The sequence below is a fragment of the Ammospiza nelsoni genome, chromosome 3 (genome assembly GCF_027579445.1).
Source record: "Ammospiza nelsoni isolate bAmmNel1 chromosome 3, bAmmNel1.pri, whole genome shotgun sequence".
Lineage (NCBI taxonomy): Eukaryota > Metazoa > Chordata > Aves > Passeriformes > Passerellidae > Ammospiza > Ammospiza nelsoni.
This window is the reverse complement of record NC_080635.1, coordinates 986,521-1,005,217: the sequence shown is the minus strand read 5'-3', so window position 1 is coordinate 1,005,217 and position 18,697 is coordinate 986,521. Positions and strand designations below refer to the sequence as shown.

Sequence of the window (18,697 nt, the reverse complement as noted above, 5' to 3'; positions counted from 1 at the left end):
TGGGTGGAAACAGCCTTCAGTACAAAATGTTGTAAATTTAAATTTGTTTTGTTTTATGTATGTTTTTCTTGCATTAATTTTTCAATCTCACTTCAGTTTTCATTCATTTAATTTGCTTCTTGTTGTATTACTCGATTTTGACATTTTTATTTTTGTACAAACAGCTTTTGAAATCCTGTCATGCAGTGTCTCAAACACAAGGTAGGATGGACGTATAATAAGCAAACTATTATTTCAGTGTGCTTTCCTTCTAAATTAAATCATTATCATTGGAGCCCTCCTTGTAAATGCAACCATTGGGAAGTGCCATTGACACAGTGAGCACAGTGCTAATCTTGTTTGTACACAGATATTTGAGCCTGACACAACATTAGCAGTATTTGTGCTTTAGCATCTGAAATGCAGATGAATATGAACAGTGATGCACAGAGGAAATATTTAGAGATTAACTTGTACATTAGCTGCTGTTACTGGAAGATCTGCTTAGAGTTCTAAATTGTGTCTGTGAGAGTGTCTGTTGATCTAAGGAAAGTATTTTAGTGTTAGCACACATATGATTAACTGCTAATGCTGATAGTCAGACAAAGGGTATCCACATATCTCAGTATGGTAATAAAATAAGTAATTCCACTCTAGGAATAGCCAAATATAGAATAGATGGCTGGAAATAGCTTCCTAGTGTCTGTGGAAGAGCACTTTAAAATTCACTTCAAATTCCAACATGTTGCAAGCTCTGGCAATTACACTTTACGATGTGGCTGTGCTGCTGTGGCTTCCTAAATAATCGTTACTCCAAGAAATCCCTGTTAACCCCTGTGTTTCCAAGGGAAGGAGCTGCACTGGGCTGGAACATCCCCTTGTGCAGCACTGTCTGATCTGAGTCACTCCCTTGAACTGATAACATCTTGCACTACTGACAGCACCCACTGTAACAACATTCATTTATGGACACATAATAATGAAAAAACTCTCATTAGGCTAGGGGGAAAAAAAATTTTTTTTTTACTGTATGTGTTTCCTTGCTGATGTGAGATCTCAGTAGAGAGCACCCTGAAAGCAGAGTCCCTTGGCTGCCCCGACTTCATTGAGCTAGTGTAGGTTCTGGAGCCTTGTCCTGTTGGGCTGGGTTCCCACTGGAATGCACTCTCTGACCCAGCCTCTGAGCAGCACAAATGAGATCCTGCTCCTCTGCTAGATGCTAATGTGGTCTTTGAAGCCAGGTTCTCTAAAAGAATTCCATAGACAGTACACTGGGACACAGAATATTTATAGGACACTGTGTGCCTGTAGTCAGGTCACAAGCCTGAAACGTGAAATGTGTGAGTCACTGAGTAAAACCACTGGGTTTTGTTCTGTTTGGATGTTTCATCTCACACACAGGCAAAATCCAGCCAACATTTCAGAAGAGGTTGTCCATATTGATTTATTTGTTATGTTTCCATATTTTCATGTTAAAATTATTTCTTCATTACTTTCGAGCTTTTTAAGTCATTTAAATGGAGAATGTCAATTAATTTTTAATCATATTTATGATGGTTGCTTTGCTGTTATCATAATTACTTTTTTCCCCAAGAAGATGATTAAGCAAGTGCAGGGCTAGATTTTTCAAGAAGGCAGGTATGTCACATCTGCATAAATCCACATTTACCTTGGAAAGGAATAGAGGTGCACCCTCATTACTCTAGACCTACATCTGCCCATTTTCACCTATGCAAATGTGTGTTTGCACATCCAGAATAGGTGACTCCTTAAGTAGCAGCCTGTAGAGCAAAGTTCCCTGTCTAAGCAACTTTTACAACTTCTGGGGCAATATAGTTTAAATAAATCAAGTCCTCTAAGCATTTTTCCCTGCAGGATGGATAATACAGCAATTACACCAAAGAAAATAGTGCTTGGCTTGTCTCTTCCTAAAACTTGTCCTAATGCTCATGAGTTTAATTGTATAGATGGGTTAGATTGCCCTCAGGGTCAGTTTATTCAGGGTCCTTGGGGTATGGATTTAAATAACTTCCCAGATTGAGAAGCCCCAGGGAAAATGGAGAAGCTGACTCTCAGTTCCTTGAAACTGCAGAGTTTCAAACCAAAACACGATAACAGGAGGAGAGAATGTGGCTCTGTGTGCATCTGAGAGAGAGAGGAAGGGAGTTTACAAAGTGCCCTCTGAGAGGGGATTCCCAGGCCAGTCACCATTTACACACAGAGCTTTAATGCTGCCTGCAGAGCCCGAGGCAGGCAGAGTTTATCCTGAGGTCTGGCGTGTGTTCATTGCTGGATTTTGCATGATGCATTTGGATACAGTTTCAGGTGGATTCAGGGTGTGTAATCCCATGGAGCACATAGCAGTGCTCTAATCCTGAGGTGAAAAACATCCTCTCTAATCATAAGGATCTCCAGGTCAGAGAAAAAAATTATTTTTAAAAAATATACTATTTTTTTAAATACACTATTTAAAAAAAATACTACTTAAAAATCTTGCCTACAGCAAGAGAGATGTTACACTGATGGGTTTTTGTCTTTCCTTGTCTTTATGAAAGAAACAAGTCCAGATCATGGATGAATTTCAGGCGTTAACACATTGCAGTACTCTCACAACAGCAGTAAGAATGCATTCTTGGACATTTCTTATCTGGAGAAACAGTAAATTGTCATCTGCCTGACTTCTTCCCCAAAACTGGGGTTCTGCATTTTATCACACACTAATTTTGAAAGTCAACCCATAGCTCCCAGAATAGAATAAAAAAATATTTCCTAAGAATTTGTAGATATAAGTATTACATCCAATTTTGAAAACAGTGACATGGGGTGGGGGGACGAGGGGTGTAAAAATAGTGTTGTTATATATCTCTTCAGTGTGCTTTGCCTGTGTTTCACTCAGACACTCATGTGAAACATGCTTCATTGGGAGCAAAAGGTCTAATGCAACACTTCATGGGTTATTTTGGATTGCAGGCAAAGGAGATGCAGCAGATGGTGAAGCTGGAAGCAGAGATGGATCGCAGGCCAGCAACAGTGGTTTAAAGCCTCAACAAGCAAATTGAAGTTGGAGAGCACAGCATCCTTAAAATGAGAGCAAAATTCAGAATAACATTGCTGAGGTTGAAGAGTGGGCTTTTGGTTTGTTATGGTTTTGGCAGGGGTTTGTTTTGGATTTTTGTTCTTAATATGTCAAGGGTAGCTACGGACCACCAAGTCTTAAGGTTTGCATTGTTTCTTTTTTAACACTGGGCACTGAATTTCCTTTGTTGGATTTCCATGAGAATTTCCTTTGTTCAGAAAAACCCCGACCTGAAGATGAAGAGAGCTTTTTAAACCCCATCCTGTTTTCCTTTCTGTATCTCACCAGGCACCTTGCCTGCATCAGAATCCCAGGATCAGAGCCTCAAAACACGGGAGATACCTTTAACATCATCTCAGATGGCAGCAAAGCTGTAGCTCGAGTGGTGTAATTTCCCATTTGTGTTCTCATGTGTGCTGTGCTGTGCAGAAGCCCCGCGCTGCCAGACCCCGCCAGGCCACACCTTGTCAGATGCTCCATACTGATGTTCCCTGAGCCCACTGAACGGGACCTTATGCCAAGTAATAATTAGGACAGTAAGGAGTTGAGTTTGATTTTAAATGATATTTAAATGGATTTTTTTCAGGCAGCAGGCAGTGGAAAGGTAACTGCGTATATTCAGAAGTACAGCATGCACAAAGTCATCGGCCAAATTCATGGGCTGCAGCAGTAACTTGACAGCGTATTTCTGCAGCCTAATGATGTCATTCACAAGTGCCATATCAACTCTAGCAATTCTGAGGGGAGCCAGTATCCTGTAGAAGTCACTGCAGTGGTTAACCTGAGGGAAATACAGTGTATTTGTGCCAAAACTGATCAGTGCTCTAAGGAATTACGTATTAGGCACTTTAAGAAAAGTTTACATCCTACATTGCTTGTATAGAAATTGCATTTTGATCCTGTTGTTGCAGATCCCAGATACTACAGTTCATTGTAACTTAAGAGATTGTTTAAATGGCTTTTGGCAAAAAAGTTTGTAACTGTGAAAATGTAAAAAGTATTTATACACTTGGGAAACACAACATTGTAGAAAATCACATACATGTTGCTACGTGATAAAATTAGTCAACAGAAATGCTAAGAGTATGTTTGCATGTGATACAAATGCTACTAAGGCTGTCATGCCTACTATATGACCACAGTCATGCTACTAGCTGGTAAATACTGAGTAAATGTATGGCACAGAATATTGTTTGATTAATTACAAAGACTTTTAGCATTACAAGGTCTCTATATATATGTGTGTATATTAATTACGTGGGCATTCTTGATACTTGTAGTAAAAGAGAAGTACATAACTAATTTAATTTTACACAGAAGTATTTATGCAGATTTTCAGAATTTCATATCAGGAATAACCTTTTTATGTCCATTAGATATAAAAATGATTTGCTAATGTGTTAATTTGCATGTTTCCAGAGCTTGCTGTAGTTATATTGCAAAACAATGCATGTAAGCATTCTGCTTGGAAATTGTCCATGCTGCCAATTCAAAGATGACTGCATGGAAGACTGGTAGTTTAGAACAAATCAGATTTCTGATTTCAATGTACTAAGCACCAATTACTTTGTTGTATATGCTTGTACAAACAAATTCTACATATTCCTATAAACAAAATAAATGAAGAGAGATAATTATGTTATTGTCAGTCCTGAGATGAAACTTTCAACTTCTCTAATAAAAACCTTAAAAATGCAAATCCTTTAGCTTTGACTGCAGTGAATTGCAGGGTGGTGGTGTTATTAATTGCAGATTTTTAGCAAGTTGTATTTCCTGTAAAAATGTGCATAGTGTAAATATATTTCTATCACAGTTTATTTAGTCAAAGGAGTCTTTTTTTTTTTTTAATTTTATATAAGTGATAGAAGCATTGTGCAGCACTAGAGAACTGCCCCAGTGGAGTGCAGCAGCATAACCTGGAAATGCAGCAACCCAAGTGCAGTGTAGCAGCAACTGAGACAGAGGTCAGTGAATCTTTAGGTGTTTAAAGCAGGGTTTGAGCAGACTTGGGATGAGTATTCAGAATTCCCATTCTGGTGCCACAGCCTGGGAAGGTAGCTCCTGGTCCTTTATAATGTTTTAAAAGACAAGTTGAGTACTGAGAGCCCCTCTCTAAGCCTGGCTTAAGTGCTGGCTGGAGCTCGAAGCAGAAGTGTTTTCAGAGCGTGCTGGACAGGATTTTTATGATGATTTTCCTTTAATTAAAAATGTCCTCTAAAACACAGCTGGTGGAGACAGTGCCGTGAGCTGGAATTGTACACTGTTGCCTACTGCAGTGGTTTTAGCCTGTAAGGAGGAGCAAATGACAGACCAGGTATGGAGAGAACTGGATGGTGAAGCATCTTAAGCTCATGTAGAGCCTGGCTGGAAAGCCCTGCTAAAGAAACCACTGGGAATGAAGGGTATGTCCCTGAGAAGATCAAACCTGCCTATTTAATTCCTTGGTGAGCATCCCATCCCCTAAAGGGAAAACACAGGTTTTGGAAGGACAGCAAATACTGTCCAGAGCCCCTGTCTGAGCCTGTGCTCCCTGCTCAGCCAGCAGCGAGCCATCCATCAATTCAGACAGGAAAATGGGCTTCTGTGGAACTGCCGAGCAGGAGACCTCAGCTGCAGCCTCAGCTCCCCACACTGATACCTATTTCATCCACTGACAATTTAGCATAAAATGCAAGCAGTAATTTGAAATTAAGTGATGAATTTTGTCAGCTAAGTGTTTTGAAATACTGTTTAAGCAGTATTTGATTCAAAAATTATTTGAAGTTTGGCCGCTAATGTAATGAGGTGAATATTTCCATTGAGATGAAATAGGCTAATCAATTTGAACATTGATACTGAGTTAAAGCAGTTTAAAATGTCATTCCCTGCCGGGGTGATAGATTCCACTTCAGTGAAATTTCATGGAGGGTAGTGGCAGATTTTCCCTCTCTGAATCGCTTCAGATAAATTCAGCTCAGCTGTGCTGGGTAGGGTCATGACACCTAGGCAGCCTGCTATTCTTTCACCTGCAGGAGTTTGGGGGTTGTTGTTAACCTGATTGCTTTCAGGTGGGGGCCTATTTAACCCCTGTACCACCTGCATGCAGTTAAGAAATCACCCCAAATCACCCTCAGGTGCTGGCTGTGGCAGTAGTGGTCCCAGCGCTGCAGCCTGGCTGTCCCCGTGCTGTGTGCTCCCTTCCAGCAGGCTGGTAAGAGCTGTTATGTCTGGTATTTGGGGGCAGCAAGGGGGATTCAGCCTTCAGAGACACCCCAGTGGCCTCCAGAGCCGGGGGTAAGGGCAGGTGGCAGGGTGGTTTCAGGGGGCCTGGTCTGGGACCATGAACTGTCCCTGGTCACAGCATTTCAGGGTGGCTGGTGCTGCACTGGCTCACTCGGATGAGACCTTCCTGCTCTGTGTTTTGGGGGTTTCTCAGTGCTTAGGCCTTTCCCTTTTATTTGCCACAGAGAGCAGGATGAAGGTAGCTCTGCAGGCTGGAAGTGGCAATTGTCCCTGGAGCTGAAGGCTTTGTTGTGCTGTGCAGCTGGGGGAGCACAGTTCTGGGCTGGGGGGGCAGCCTTGCCCCTGCATCCAGCACAGCTGCTCTCTCCCAGCTGCTCCCTGGACCCTCCTGCACAGGCTGGATGCAGGGGCAGCTGCTCAGAATCATGTCTTTTGGGCCTTAAAATCTACCTAGGATCTTCAAAAAGGCTGGAAATTAAATTGTGGAACAGAGAAGGAAATAAAGGGCAGTCAAACACTACCTTCAGCTCATCAGTATAGGACCTGAGGAAGCCAGGCACTAAAATCATCACAGAAGTACAGCCTGTTACAGTCAAAGGTTCTATTTTCTACAAGATTAAATTTTTTCCCTTTATATAGCCCCCTGAAATAATTATCCATAGGTTAATCCTGTGCCACAACTGACACAGGTCTGACTGTATTTGGGGGTGTGTGGGAATGGCTTTTCATCATGAAGCAGGAGAGAGAGAGAAGGAAATGGTCAGAATATATTTAATATGTACAGAAAGCAGAAAGGAAATTTCAACATTGTAGTTTAAAAAAAAAATAGTTCCTTTAGTATCAGTTTTTATTTTTTAAAAAAGCCATTTCCCAGCAAGAAAGCTCCTCTCTGCAAGTGTGTGCCCTGGCAAAGGGCAGCTGCCCACAATCAAAACTCACCTTGGATGGCAATGTCTTGAACGGTTTCCTCCAGATGCCTTTTCCTGAACTAGAAATGGGAATTGGTAGTGAATCCAGTAACGCTATCACTCCGGATGGCTGCTGTCCCTTTGGCTTTTTACCGAAAAACCATTGTCAGTGTAGGGCCATTCATCCCCGCTGCTCCTGGGACTGGTGTCGCTGTAAATCGTAAATATTTGGATGTGCTCCTGGTGCCGGGGCGAGAGTGGCAGCGCGTTAAAGCTCAAAAAAAAAGGTCCCGGTGCGAGGGGGCAGAAATATTTCAACGTGGCATCAGCGGGGCAAGGGAGCAGCACGGGGGCCGGCCGCAGTTCCCCGTACAGAGCGGCGGCGCGGCCGGGCTGGGATCGCCCGCACTGCCGGGGCCGGTGCTGCTCTGGCCCGGCTGGCAGCGAGGGAGGGAAGGCGCTCCTTGGTTCGGGGCTGAGGGCCCGGAGCCGGCAGGCAGGGCAGGGGGCGGGCAGCCCCCCGAGCTCTCTCTCCGCCCCGCAGCCCCTCTCCCTCGCTGTGCCGCGCCTTGGGGCCGGCCAGGGACAAACCCTGAGTGCCCCGGCTCGGTTCCCCCCATCCCACGTCCGAGGCGCGCCTCCTGCCTGTGCCCACAAAACACCCGCACGGGCCGTGTTGTTCCTGTTTTAAAGCACCTTCTCGGGCTGTTGGGTTTTATGTTACGGTGCGCCTTGTGGTTTGGGACATCTTAGAGCTCAGGTGTGCCCATGGCCGCTCACAGAAGGATGCGCGTTTGCTTCCGACCTTGGCGCACAAAAATAACCGCACGTTTCTTCCTAAATGAACACGCGGAGCAGCTGCTCGCCTTCACCGAAATTAGTGACGCTGTGTGAGCAGCCGGCACAGGAATAGGTGTCCCCTCCTCCATCCCGCCGGCCTCTCCGGCAGGGACCGCGGGGCGAGGGGTCCCGGGCTCGCTGCCAGCGCCGGCCCTGCCGGGACAGCGTTCGGGGTGAGCCCGCTCGGCTCCAGCCTCGTTCGGCCCGAGCTCCGCGGGGATCCCCGGCAGCCCCTCCGCGGGGCCCGGCGCCGGAGGGGGGGAATCCCTTCCTCCCTCCTCCCCGCCCGGCTGCGTACGCCCCGTCCCTCGGCGTGGGCGCTCCATCAGCTCCGCCGGCATCTCCCCTCCTCCTCCCCGCACACCCACACACTTTCCCCGTCCCTCCTCCTCGCCACTCCGCAGCAGAGTGCTTTTGCAGCCGGTGCGGCTCCTGAGGAAGGAGGTGTGCGGCTTTTTTCCCCTCTCCTTTTTAATTTTTTTTTTTTTCTTTTCTCCGGAGCGGACCTTTCGGAGGAGCAGCTGCAGCAGCCGCGGCCACGCCGGGACCGAGCAGGGAGAATGGCCGGGGGGCTTCTCCCGGGGCTGCTTTTCATCTTGCGTGAGTACCTGGGTGGCGAGTCGCGACACGGAGCCCTGTCGCGACCAGGCAGCCGCTGGCGCTGACACGGCACCGGTCTCGCATTACCGCCGCCGGCTGCCACATCGCCTCCACCTGCTCAGTCGCGACAGGAACGCCGCGTCGCGATAGAGCAGCTCGCTCCAGGGGGCTCGGGGCGGCGGGGGGTGTTGGGGTGAGCGGCAGAGACTCGGGGCTGCCGGCGCTCAGCCCCGCTGTGCCCGCAGACGCCGCGGCTCGCCTGGCCGCCGAGCAAGAAGTTGAAAACCTCTCTGGGCTCTCCCCTAACCCCGAGAAGGACATCTTCGTGGTGCGGGAAAACCGGACGACGTGTCTCATGGCCGAATTCGCCGCCAAGTTCATCGTCCCCTACGACGTGTGGGCCAGCAATTATGTGGATGTGAGTGGGGCCCGGGGGTTCGGGGCTCCAGCAGGACCGGGGATGGCAGGGGGCACACACACACGCGCACAGCTGCCGCTACTTTCGGAAAGTCCTTTATTCCCTTCGAGGATTTTCAGCCGGGGCAGGGGTGGGGAGACTCGGGGGTCGCCCCCGCTGAGCCCCGCTCCCTTTTGCAGCTGATCACGGAGCAAGCCGATATCCCGCTGTCGCGGGGCGCCGAGATGAAGGGCAAGTGCGGCACGAACGAGTCGGAGCTGGAGCTCTCGTGGCTGGACCAAGCGTACACCCTCAAACTCTCCTTCCTGAAGGTACGGGCACGCCGGGAGCGGGCCGGGGGCGCGGCGGCTCCGCGGGCTCCTCACCGCCCTGTCTGTCTCGGCAGGAGGGGCACAACACGTCCCGGGGCCCCGAGGCGTCCTGGAAGCTCAGCCGGATCCAGTTCACGTACGACACCTCCGAGCGCACCTACTTCAAGGATGCCGTCAGCCGTAAGCGCCCGGGCTCGGGGATTCAGGGAGATCCCGGCGGGCGCGGGGAGCGCTCAGCGGGCTGCTCCTCAATGGAGCTTAGGGAAAAAGGAAACCCCAAAGCCTCCCGACAAAGCCGGGATCTGCTGCCGGCTTTAAACCGCATGTTTAATATTTTCTTTTTCCGCTGTTTTTTTTCCCCCTTGTTTTTAATCACCGCGGTTGGCGGAGGAGGGAGAGCCCAGCTCTGCCCGTTTGCTGCGCTGTCCTGTGGGACCCAGGGCCCGAGGGGTGGGTCAGGGAGACACCTGGGCTGGAAAAGCTTGTCTCCTTTCCCGTGGGGAGATTGTTTTTGAGGTTAATCCTGATGATGGTTGAATACGTGGGAAAGGAGCAGTTCCCCGAGATACCTGAGATTGACATTAGTATCATACCCCCACACACCTCCGCACCCAGCAGCCTCCTTTTTTCTCACTGGATTTCCATTCTTTTGGTTTTTATTTTGTTTTTATTTCATTTCGGCTCAGAAATGTGTTCTATTGAATTGGAAAATGAAATATTGTCACTTGCAAATAGTTCTCTCCGCAATTTTCCAACTCCAGCGAATAAGGGGTTTAGAGTTGTTGCCATAAGACGTGCTGGTTTTGGGGCTGTGTTCCCACTGTTTGAGTCCCCAGAGCACGGAGCCGGCCGTGCCGCATCAGCCCCTGCCCGTGTGAAGCCCTGATTGCCTTTTTGTGCTGCCGAGGGGAACAAAGGGCTGCAGAAAGCGGGAGGTGGAAGATACCCCTCATTCCACCTGGCTCAGCCGCAGCCGGCCTTCGCTTGCAAAACAAGCTCGGTGTGATGGGAACATATTTTCTCTGGTTTGTACTTGGGTGAAACGGCCCCGTTGTGTGTTCAGGAAGGGCTCTGTGGCCTGTTGGTCCCCAATGGCACTGCCCCTTCCTACCTGGATTCAGAGCCCGAGTGCAGCCTCAGAAATGGGTGTTCCCCAAATGTGGGGAGCACAGCCCCAGTCCCGGGCTGCACCCCGAGTGTCTGTGAGCGGGCACCATGTCGCGGCAGGGACTCCGGGCGCTGTGGCAGGAGCGGAGCGGAGCTGGCGGCAGCAGGGCCAGCTCTGCGCTTTGTGGGGTAGCTCCGTGTGCCGGGGCCGCGTTCCGCTTGCGGGAGCCCATCCCGGTGTGTGAGCGGCCCTGGCTGTGCGGGGTGGCCCCCAAAAGCCGGGTCGCTCCCCGGGAGGACCCTCGGGAGCAGCAGGCGCTGCTGCCGCATTGCGCCCCGGCCGTGTCCCGCCCGTTCGGTTCGTTGCCTCTGTTCCCCCCCCGGGGCCGGGCCTGACCCGTGTGTGTCCCTGGGCAGCCGGGAAGCACACGGCCAGCTCGCACCGGCTCTCGGCCCTGGTGACCCCTGCCGGGCGCTCCTACGAGTGCCAGGCGCAGCAGACCATCGCCCTCGTCTCCAGCGACCACCAGAAGTCCGTGCAGCTCCTGCTGTCGGAAGTGCGGCTCCAGCCCTTCGACATCCCCGCGGATTTTGTCTTCAGTGAAGGTAAGGAGCAGGCAGAGGCACGTCCCGCATCCCCGAGGTGCTGATGGTGCTACGGCCTTTGGGGATGTTGCAATCCACTGAAGGAATTTGCGTCCCACCTTTTGCAGGGCCACCTTCCCCTCACTGCAGCCTGTTCCCAGTGCTCCCTGCACTCCCTCCAACCCATTCCTTGCCTCTGTGGTCCCCCAAAAGGCCTTACAAATTCAGCCCCGCTGCCAAAACATGGGCCATCGTTGTATGTACGTTGTCTTCTGTAAGTACTCATAGAGTCAGATTGCCAGCAAGCCCCAGTGCAGCATCCCTGGGGAGCCCTGCAAGGCTGAGGTGTCTCCTCTGCAGCACAAAAATGCTTCAGCACAGCCCCAGGGGCTCCTTAGGGCTGCTGCACGCTGGGGAAGCTGGGGGCTGCAGTGGCAGGGTTTGCTGGGGGTGCACGTTCCTGGCTCCAGTTTGATTAATGCCCATTGTGAGGGGGAAGGAAGCGAAACAGGGACCTCAGTGAGGCTCCTGGAGCCCCAACACACGGGATGCCATTCTGCTTCTGGGGTTCCTTAACATCCATGGTGGAGAAAAGAAAACCTGAGTTACAACATGCTCTTTGTATTGAAGGCTTGCACTGGAGCCTCCAGCAGTGCTGCTATGGGACAGGGTTCCTGCAGTCTCAGGTCCCTTTATCCCAAGGAATCCATGGTGCTCCCCCTTGGCTTTCCCATCAGGCTGCATGAGGCAGTGTAGCCATTCCTGGATTAGGGCAGACCAGCCCCATTTCACAGTGCTGCCTTAGCTAAAATCAGTTAAGCCCGTTATTGTAACCAGGTGCAAACAAAACGTGTAATGGCCAGCTCTTTTAATAATGAGTTAGCAAATGGTGGTATTCAAGCCTAGCATTAAAACCGTGGAGCTTTATTATTTTGCATGTGGGAAATGTTTTGGAGCACAATGGAAGCCCAGCAGTGACTGCAGAGCTGAGCCGTTGCACTCACGACTCGCATCCTCTCACCGATGTTGTAAATTGGTGCTGCTGCATGTGCTGGCAGAGCTCTGCCTGCCTGAATTACTCGCAGCAAGGCCAGTGTAATACTGAGTAGGCTTTATCCGTGGGCAGGGTGTTTTTGTATCAAAGTAGTACCACATTTTTCATAGACTTACAGGGAGGAAAAAGTAGAACTTGATTGTTTGCTGTAATTTTTTTTGTTGGAGTAGCTTTACCCTCTTTTTTCCCCCTGTGTATCCAGGGTTCCTGCACTCAGGGTTGGGCTGGGCAGACCTTGGGGGCTGAGAACAGCATGTTTCAAATATGCAAGGCTGTGTCTCTGTGATACCAAACCTGTGAAGTCCTAGAGCTCCCAGTTAAAACAACCAAACCTGGGGCTCACTGCCAGAGGAACCTACCTACTGTTTTCATTATATGCTCATTCCTGTCAGGCAGCAAATTTGTTTCTATTTTGTTTTATCTTTTGTTGCTGTAGCTTGGTGGGCTTTTCTTTTTTCCAGCACACAAAGACATGATGTTTCTTTAGCAATCTTTAAACACATGGAGGGAATTCCTCCTCTGGAGGACAGCATGGCTTCTCTCTTTGTCAGGCTCAATGGGGTTTTCTGTAGTTGTTGCTCTCATTATTGAATTACACTCCTTTTTGTGGAATTCCACTGGAAGCTGAGCAGCAGAGGGCACCTGGAGGGGTGGTCAGAGGGGCTGGGAGGTGATTTATCAATGGAGCTCCATCCAGGGCACTGCTGCTCTCCCAGTGCTGCGTTCCCTCCAGCCTCGGCACACGCATGGCACAGCAGCATCCTTTGTGGGGTCTGGAAACCACTGCCAATCTCAAATTACAGTAATTAGCCTTCTCCTTTTTGCTTCATTAATTTCCCATTAGGTGAAATTCCTATTAATTATGAACAAGCTACAGAACATTTTAAAATATTTTGGAGGAGAGAAAGAGACCTGCTAGAGCAGAAGAATCACCAAGACACAGGAGGGTTGGGCCCCGTTTTCCACAAAGAAATGGGGGAAAGGTTTCTTCATTAGTCCTGACACTGTCCTGGCAGGGATAGGTTAAACAGCTTGTAGGGAATGATTGCATTGTCTTTGGTTTTTTTGAATGCTTAAATTCATGTGCTAGAGTTTTTTTTTTTTTTTTTTGAGATACTGCTTCCAACCTTCACAAGTCCACATTTATTTATTTATTTAAGTTTTTATTTTTCAATAGAGAAGCAGCAGAATTCTTTTTCAATCAGACTTTGCTAATTTATTTTTTTATAATAGGGGAAAATGTGTGTACATTTTTCAGCTTAGAAGATGAGTAAAATGAGAGCTGGATCAAGAGGGTGGGAAAAGATTTAAACTGATGGAAGAACCCCAGAGAAAGTGTCAGCTCTTTTGATTTTATATCTAAAAATTCGAATATAAAGCAATATGATGAAAAATAGTAATACAACAGCTGATAATCAGGGACTGGGATCCTGGTGTGGCTCAGAGGGAGCTGCAGCCTCCCACTTGAGGGCCACATTTTCTCAAGGGTCCTTTGCTCCAAGGTATGCAGCCCCTATTTTAAAAGCACCTGGTCCTTCTTTGTTTAATTTTTTTAAGTGTTTACTTACAAGCTCCCATCTCAAAATGCCAGCCCCTTGTCCTGCCGGACGCAGCGGGGCCGGTCCCTGTGCCGCTGCTGGGCCGGTGCCGGTGCGGGCGGAGGGCGCTGTGCCTCCTGCGGGCTGCTGGCCCTGCGCGCTCTGCGGGAGCATTCTGAGGGGGAATGGGCTCTTAGGGGGTTTCACAGCCCCTGCTGGAACCGGGCGAGCGCTCACCATAGAAACCGCGGCAGTGCGTGAGCCTGGGAGGAGGCGCAGCGCAAAGGAGAGGAGGAATGCACCTCAGCACCTCCTTTGTGTCCCTCTGCGGTGGGTGCTGTGTGCAGGGAGCGGGGGTGGCGCCGCCCTGCCACGGGGGTGACCCGGCCGTGTTTGGGGTGCAGCACAGCTCCCAGCACAGCCCCGGCTCCCTCCTTATTGCTTCCCTGGACCGAGGGTGACCCCAGGAACTGGGAAATGCTGAGATCCTGGGACCTGGAGTGAAATACTGGGGAAATTTGACAGAAAGGGCTGTTTTCCTGCAGGGTCATTAATCTGAAATCGTTGCTGTTCCCAGTGCAGTGGTTCTCTGTTTGTCAAGCACCAACCTACCCATACTCGAGGGGGTTGAACATCCAAATTTGTCCAAACCCTTCTATCCTCGTGTTCCCCTTTGCCTGTTCCTGTGCTGATGGAGCAGGAATGATACCTGCTGCCTGCCTTGCCTCCCTGCTGTGTTGTGGACCTCAGTGCCTTTGCTTTGAATTCTTGGGGTGAAAAATGCTGTATAAATGTTAAAGTACCCTTTTATAAGTGTGTAAGTATTTTTATTTGTCATAAAATTATGTGGATTAATATGATATTAATGTTAAAATAGAGAATTCACCCTCCTAGCAGTCAGCACCCAGAGAGCCTCACTTCTGCTGCAGATGTGTTTGTGCTTTGCACTTCCCAGTGCCTCCATACTGCATCCCCCCATTCCCCCTGCAGTCTCCAAAGAGCCCAGGCTTTGGCGGTCTGCTCCAAAAGGAGAAAATGGATGTTTCTGGTGAGGAGCAGGTGTGGGTGGGGCATAGGGAGGTGCAGTGCGTGCAGCTGGGTTTGGGGATGTGCTGCTGGACACTGACAGCTTTGCTTGCTGCTTTTTTTTTTTTTTTTCCCTTCTCCTTCCTGTTGGCTTTCTTTTTTATTTTATTTTAATCCTCTTAAAAATAGTGTCAGGATAAAGAACTCTCTTCCTTGGTTGCTTGCAGGAGCTGACACCTTTTTGAGTCGTGACACAGACCCCTAAACACAGCCTGGCTTTCTGTGGCCCATGGATCTCTGGCCACATCCTCTGGCGTGTTTTGTGCCCTGGCAAAATTTGGTGGAATTCAAATGTTACAAGTGGGGGCTTTAGAGCTGGGTCTGTTTTCTGCACTGGTGCTTTTAGCTTTGCCTTCTCCACTGGCTGCAGCCCCCACATCCAGCCTGTTGTCCTGGAGCGTTGCTGTTTGGGGAAAGGTGCAAGGAGAAGCTGGTGTGTGTTTGAGCTCGGGGAATCCTCTCAGCTGGGCTTCCAGCAGCTCCTTTCCGTCGTCTCTTGGTTCCAGCCAAGCCCCTTCCCCAGCAGGAGCCAGCGTCCAGCCAGAGTGCTCTGGTGCTGATGGGCAGCTCAGCACAGCCTGTCTGCAGCCATGGGGGGTGCACAGGAGCTCCTGGAGCTGGGGTCCTTCCATGGGAATGCTGCTGCTCTGTACCTGTGGGGAGTGGGGCCCCACAGCACTGCCCCTGAGGGCCTTTTCCTGCAGTCAGCTCAGCCTGGCCTTGTGTCCCTGTGAGCTGCCCAGGCCTTGGCCTCCTAAACTGGGAACGATTCCACAGAGCACTAGAAACCCAATTCTGGGAGCTAAGTAACCATCAGGGTTTCTCCCCCCGTTCTCCTCACTACAAACAAACAAAACCCCTGCATTGCAGCAATTGCTGAGTCGCCTGTGCCACAGTCCTGGTGATTAATCACTCCTCTGGTGAAACAGTGAGCAACTGGAACTGAAAAGGACATTCTTGTGTGTTAGACAACATTCCACTTTTGCTTTTTTTTGTTTTACCTCATTTGCAGCTTGAAATGTTTCCCGATGCCATTGCTGGCAGGAGGCTGCACTCCAGGACGTGGTGGAGCTCCTGGAGGTGCCAGCACCGCTGGAGATGGGTCCCTGCTGTCACCTCCTGCCCGGGCCCTGGGTTTCTCCTGCTCTTTGCCACATGCTGTTAGATTTGTGGAGCATTTGCTCTTCGTGGTTATTGCAGAGCTCTGCGATCAGCTGCCCGGGGAACCCATCTGGACAGTCTTTAGCAAGGGGGGAAATTGTGGTGCCCTTTGTATTTGTTCATCTAACACACAGCTTTTCTATTTTCCCTTTTTTTTCCCCTTTAAAGTTGTCATTGTTTCCAGCACATTTCTAATACAATGAAGACAGAGAATTGTCCTTCCTGTATCACGTACCCTTTTCCCTCCCCAGAACTGGCATTTTTCTCCTTTTTAGCCTGGCAGCCCCATCTCAGCAGCATGGGCCCTGCCTGTCCATCAGCACGGAGAAGCAACAATCCTGTGGGGAAAGATGTGCATCCTGGTCCTGTCCCCCTGGCCTGCAGTAGACTCTGGAAGTGTAAGGGAGCTAAGCCAGGGTTACCAGTGTTCCTGACCCTAGTGGCCTTTCCAAGCTCAACAGAAAAGTATTTTCCAATTGTATCACTATTTTCTAGTGGTTTGTTAGGCTGTGGCAGAGACTCATCAGCCACAGACAAGCACTGGCAGGGCTCATGTTGCTTCTGCTGCTCCTTTGCTGTATTTGGTGGGCAGTGTGGGGTGGTGGGGTGCTGCTTGACACAGGCACATGTCCGTGCTCCGCCAGGGCTGGTTCTGTGTCCCTGGGGAGCTCACAGAGAGGGGCAGAGGTGCTGTTCCACTCTGCCAGCCTGCAGGTAGAGGGGCAATCTCTGGGTGATGTGCAGGGTGAGTCTGGTGCACAATTAAAGCCTTCCTGATGCTGAGGCCTCTCCAGACTCTCTGCCTGGATAAACAAAGCAGCTCTTGGGGCACTCGAGAACCTCAGGCCTTGGCTGCCCTGTTCCCAACAAGGCCATCCATGTGTGGCAGAGAGGGCTGGGCTAATGGGCATGGCAGTGTTTTTCCAGTGCGTGGGCTGCTTTGATAGATGTACCTCTCCCTGCATTGTGAGTGATTCCACTTTGCTCCAAGGCAATTGATTTTCTCCCCAGGGCTCTGCAGGCAGCTGCAGCCACTCTGTCCTGCATGGAGCCGTGACCGGGGAGCCACAGCTCGCAGCGTCTCAGCCACATCCCTCTTCCCCCTGTTCCCCTGTTCCTTGCCCTGCAGTCTCAGCCATGCCCCTTTCCCCCTGTTCCCCTGTTCCTTGCCCTGCAGTCTCAGCCATGTCCCTTTCCCTCTTCCCCCTGTTCCTTGCCCTGCAGTCTCAGCCATGTCCCTTTCCCTCTTTCCCCTGTTCCTTGCCCTGCAGTCTCAGCCATGTCCCTTTCCCCCTGTTCCCCTGTTCCTTGCCCTGCAGTCTCAGCCATGTCCCTTTCCCCCTGTTCCCCTGTTCCTTGCCCTGCAGTCTCAGCCATGTCCCTTTCCCTCTTCCCCCTGTTCCTTGCCCTGCAGTCTCAGCCATGTCCCTTTCCCCCTGTTCCCCTGTTCCTTGCCCTGCAGTCTCAGCCATGTCCCTTTCCCTCTTTCCCCTGTTCCTTGCCCTGCAGTCTCAGCCATGTCCTTGTCCCTCTTTCCCCTGTTCCTTGCCCTGCAGTCTCAGCCATGCCCCTTTCCCCCTGTTCCCCTGTTCCTTGCCCTGCAGTCTCAGCCATGCCCCTTTCCCCCTGTTCCCCTGTTCCTTGCCCTGCAGTCTCAGCCATGCCCCTTTCCCTGTTCCTTCCCTGCAGAGCACAAGTGCCCGGTGGACCAGCAGGAGCAGCTGGAGGAAACGCTGCCCCTGATCCTGGGGCTGATCCTGGGGCTGGTGATCGTGGTCACCCTGGGCATCTACCACATCCACCACAAGCTGACAGCCAGCCAGGTGCAGATCCCTCGGGACAGATCTCAGTACAAACACATGGGCTAGGAGCAGCACCGAGACACACGGGCACTGATCAGGTAGAAAAAGCAAAAGCACTTTTTTTCTGGGGGGCAAGGGATGGTATTCACAGCATCTCATCCTGGGCATTTCATGGAGACACCCAGGCTAAGGCTTGGCTTTAGCACAGCCTCTGGAAGGACAGTCAGTGTCTGTAGGTGGTTTGAATACCTTCTTCAAGCAGCTGGGCTGATCATCTGGAACAGAAATGCTTCACATGTCAGAGTTTCACACTGGGAGCACAACTAGCTTTCTTGTTTTATTTGTTTTTTCCCTTTTCCCCATCCCCAGAGATTGTTACCTCCCCCTGCGTCACCTTTGGAGCATTCAGCCCTCCCCGTTCCTGTCCATGCAGGAAGCAGGGCTGGGAGACAGAGCCATTGCACGGGGCTCATTTGGGCCCTCTGGTGATGGGACTCAAACCACATCCCCAAGTTTGCACTCATGTTAAGGAAAGCATGGAGGCAAATGGAGGTGTGCTTTGGGAAAAAAAAGTAATAAATTCAAGGTCAGTAACTCCAGCGGAGCAGATCACAGCTGTGGAGCTGACCCCACACCTGAGACTGGGTGAAGAAGGTTTGTTTTTGCTTCTTGAGCCACATCTGAAGTAAACTTAGAAAAAAAAAAAAAAGAAAAACAGTATTGATACACAAATTATAAAGTGCCGTGCTACTGCAAGTCAACTGAGAAATGCTTCTGGCTGGGCATCCTGCACGTATTGTGATTGTGGTTGAGATGTTACATTGCTACCTGCAACTGATAACTTTCACAACAAAACAAAAAAAAAAGAGAAAAAGAAAACAGTAATGTTCAAGTCACTATGCAGATTATTCAGGTATAATCTAATGTAACAGAAAAAGTATAAGGGAACCCTTGAAATCTATCCTTAAATGTAGACGATTTTTAAAATGAATTAAAACATGTACATACAT

The 18,697-nt window shown here is 49.8% G+C and overlaps 2 protein-coding genes across 6 annotated transcripts in view; both read left to right on the top strand.

The window, feature by feature from the left end:
• PLCB4 (phospholipase C beta 4) overlaps positions 1-4,754 on the top strand; it is a 176,996-nt gene extending 172,242 nt beyond the window's left edge. For 3 of the 5 annotated variants that reach the window (XM_059468215.1, XM_059468214.1, XM_059468218.1), the window contains 2 exons: positions 165-201; positions 2,950-4,754. In XM_059468215.1, the coding sequence (XP_059324198.1) occupies positions 165-201; positions 2,950-3,038 (126 nt within the window). In that variant the 3' untranslated portion in view covers positions 3,039-4,754. The remainder of the gene's footprint in view (positions 1-164; positions 202-2,949) is intronic. The other 2 variants (XM_059468217.1, XM_059468216.1) reach the window with 1 other exon arrangement.
• A 1,433-nt stretch (positions 4,755-6,187) lies between these two features.
• Positions 6,188-18,611, top strand: LAMP5 (lysosomal associated membrane protein family member 5). The gene is made up of 7 exons (XM_059468375.1): positions 6,188-6,245; positions 8,527-8,625; positions 8,871-9,043; positions 9,223-9,354; positions 9,429-9,534; positions 10,879-11,067; positions 17,575-18,611. The coding sequence occupies exons 2-7, from the start codon at positions 8,586-8,588 to the stop codon at positions 17,751-17,753; spliced, it is 819 nt and encodes a 272-aa protein (XP_059324358.1). The 5' UTR covers positions 6,188-6,245; positions 8,527-8,585; the 3' UTR covers positions 17,754-18,611.
• The last annotated feature ends 86 nt before the right edge of the window (positions 18,612-18,697 follow it).

Excerpts from the sequence above, each read along its gene's own strand:
- LAMP5 (XM_059468375.1), top strand. The coding sequence starts at position 8,586 with ATGGCCGGGGGGCTTCTCCCGGGGCTGCTTTTCATCTTGC. Across the intron at positions 9,355-9,428 it reads TCAAACTCTCCTTCCTGAAG|GAGGGGCACAACACGTCCCG; the intron begins GTACGGGCACGC and ends CTGTCTCGGCAG. Across the intron at positions 9,535-10,878 it reads CTTCAAGGATGCCGTCAGCC|CCGGGAAGCACACGGCCAGC; the intron begins GTAAGCGCCCGG and ends GTCCCTGGGCAG.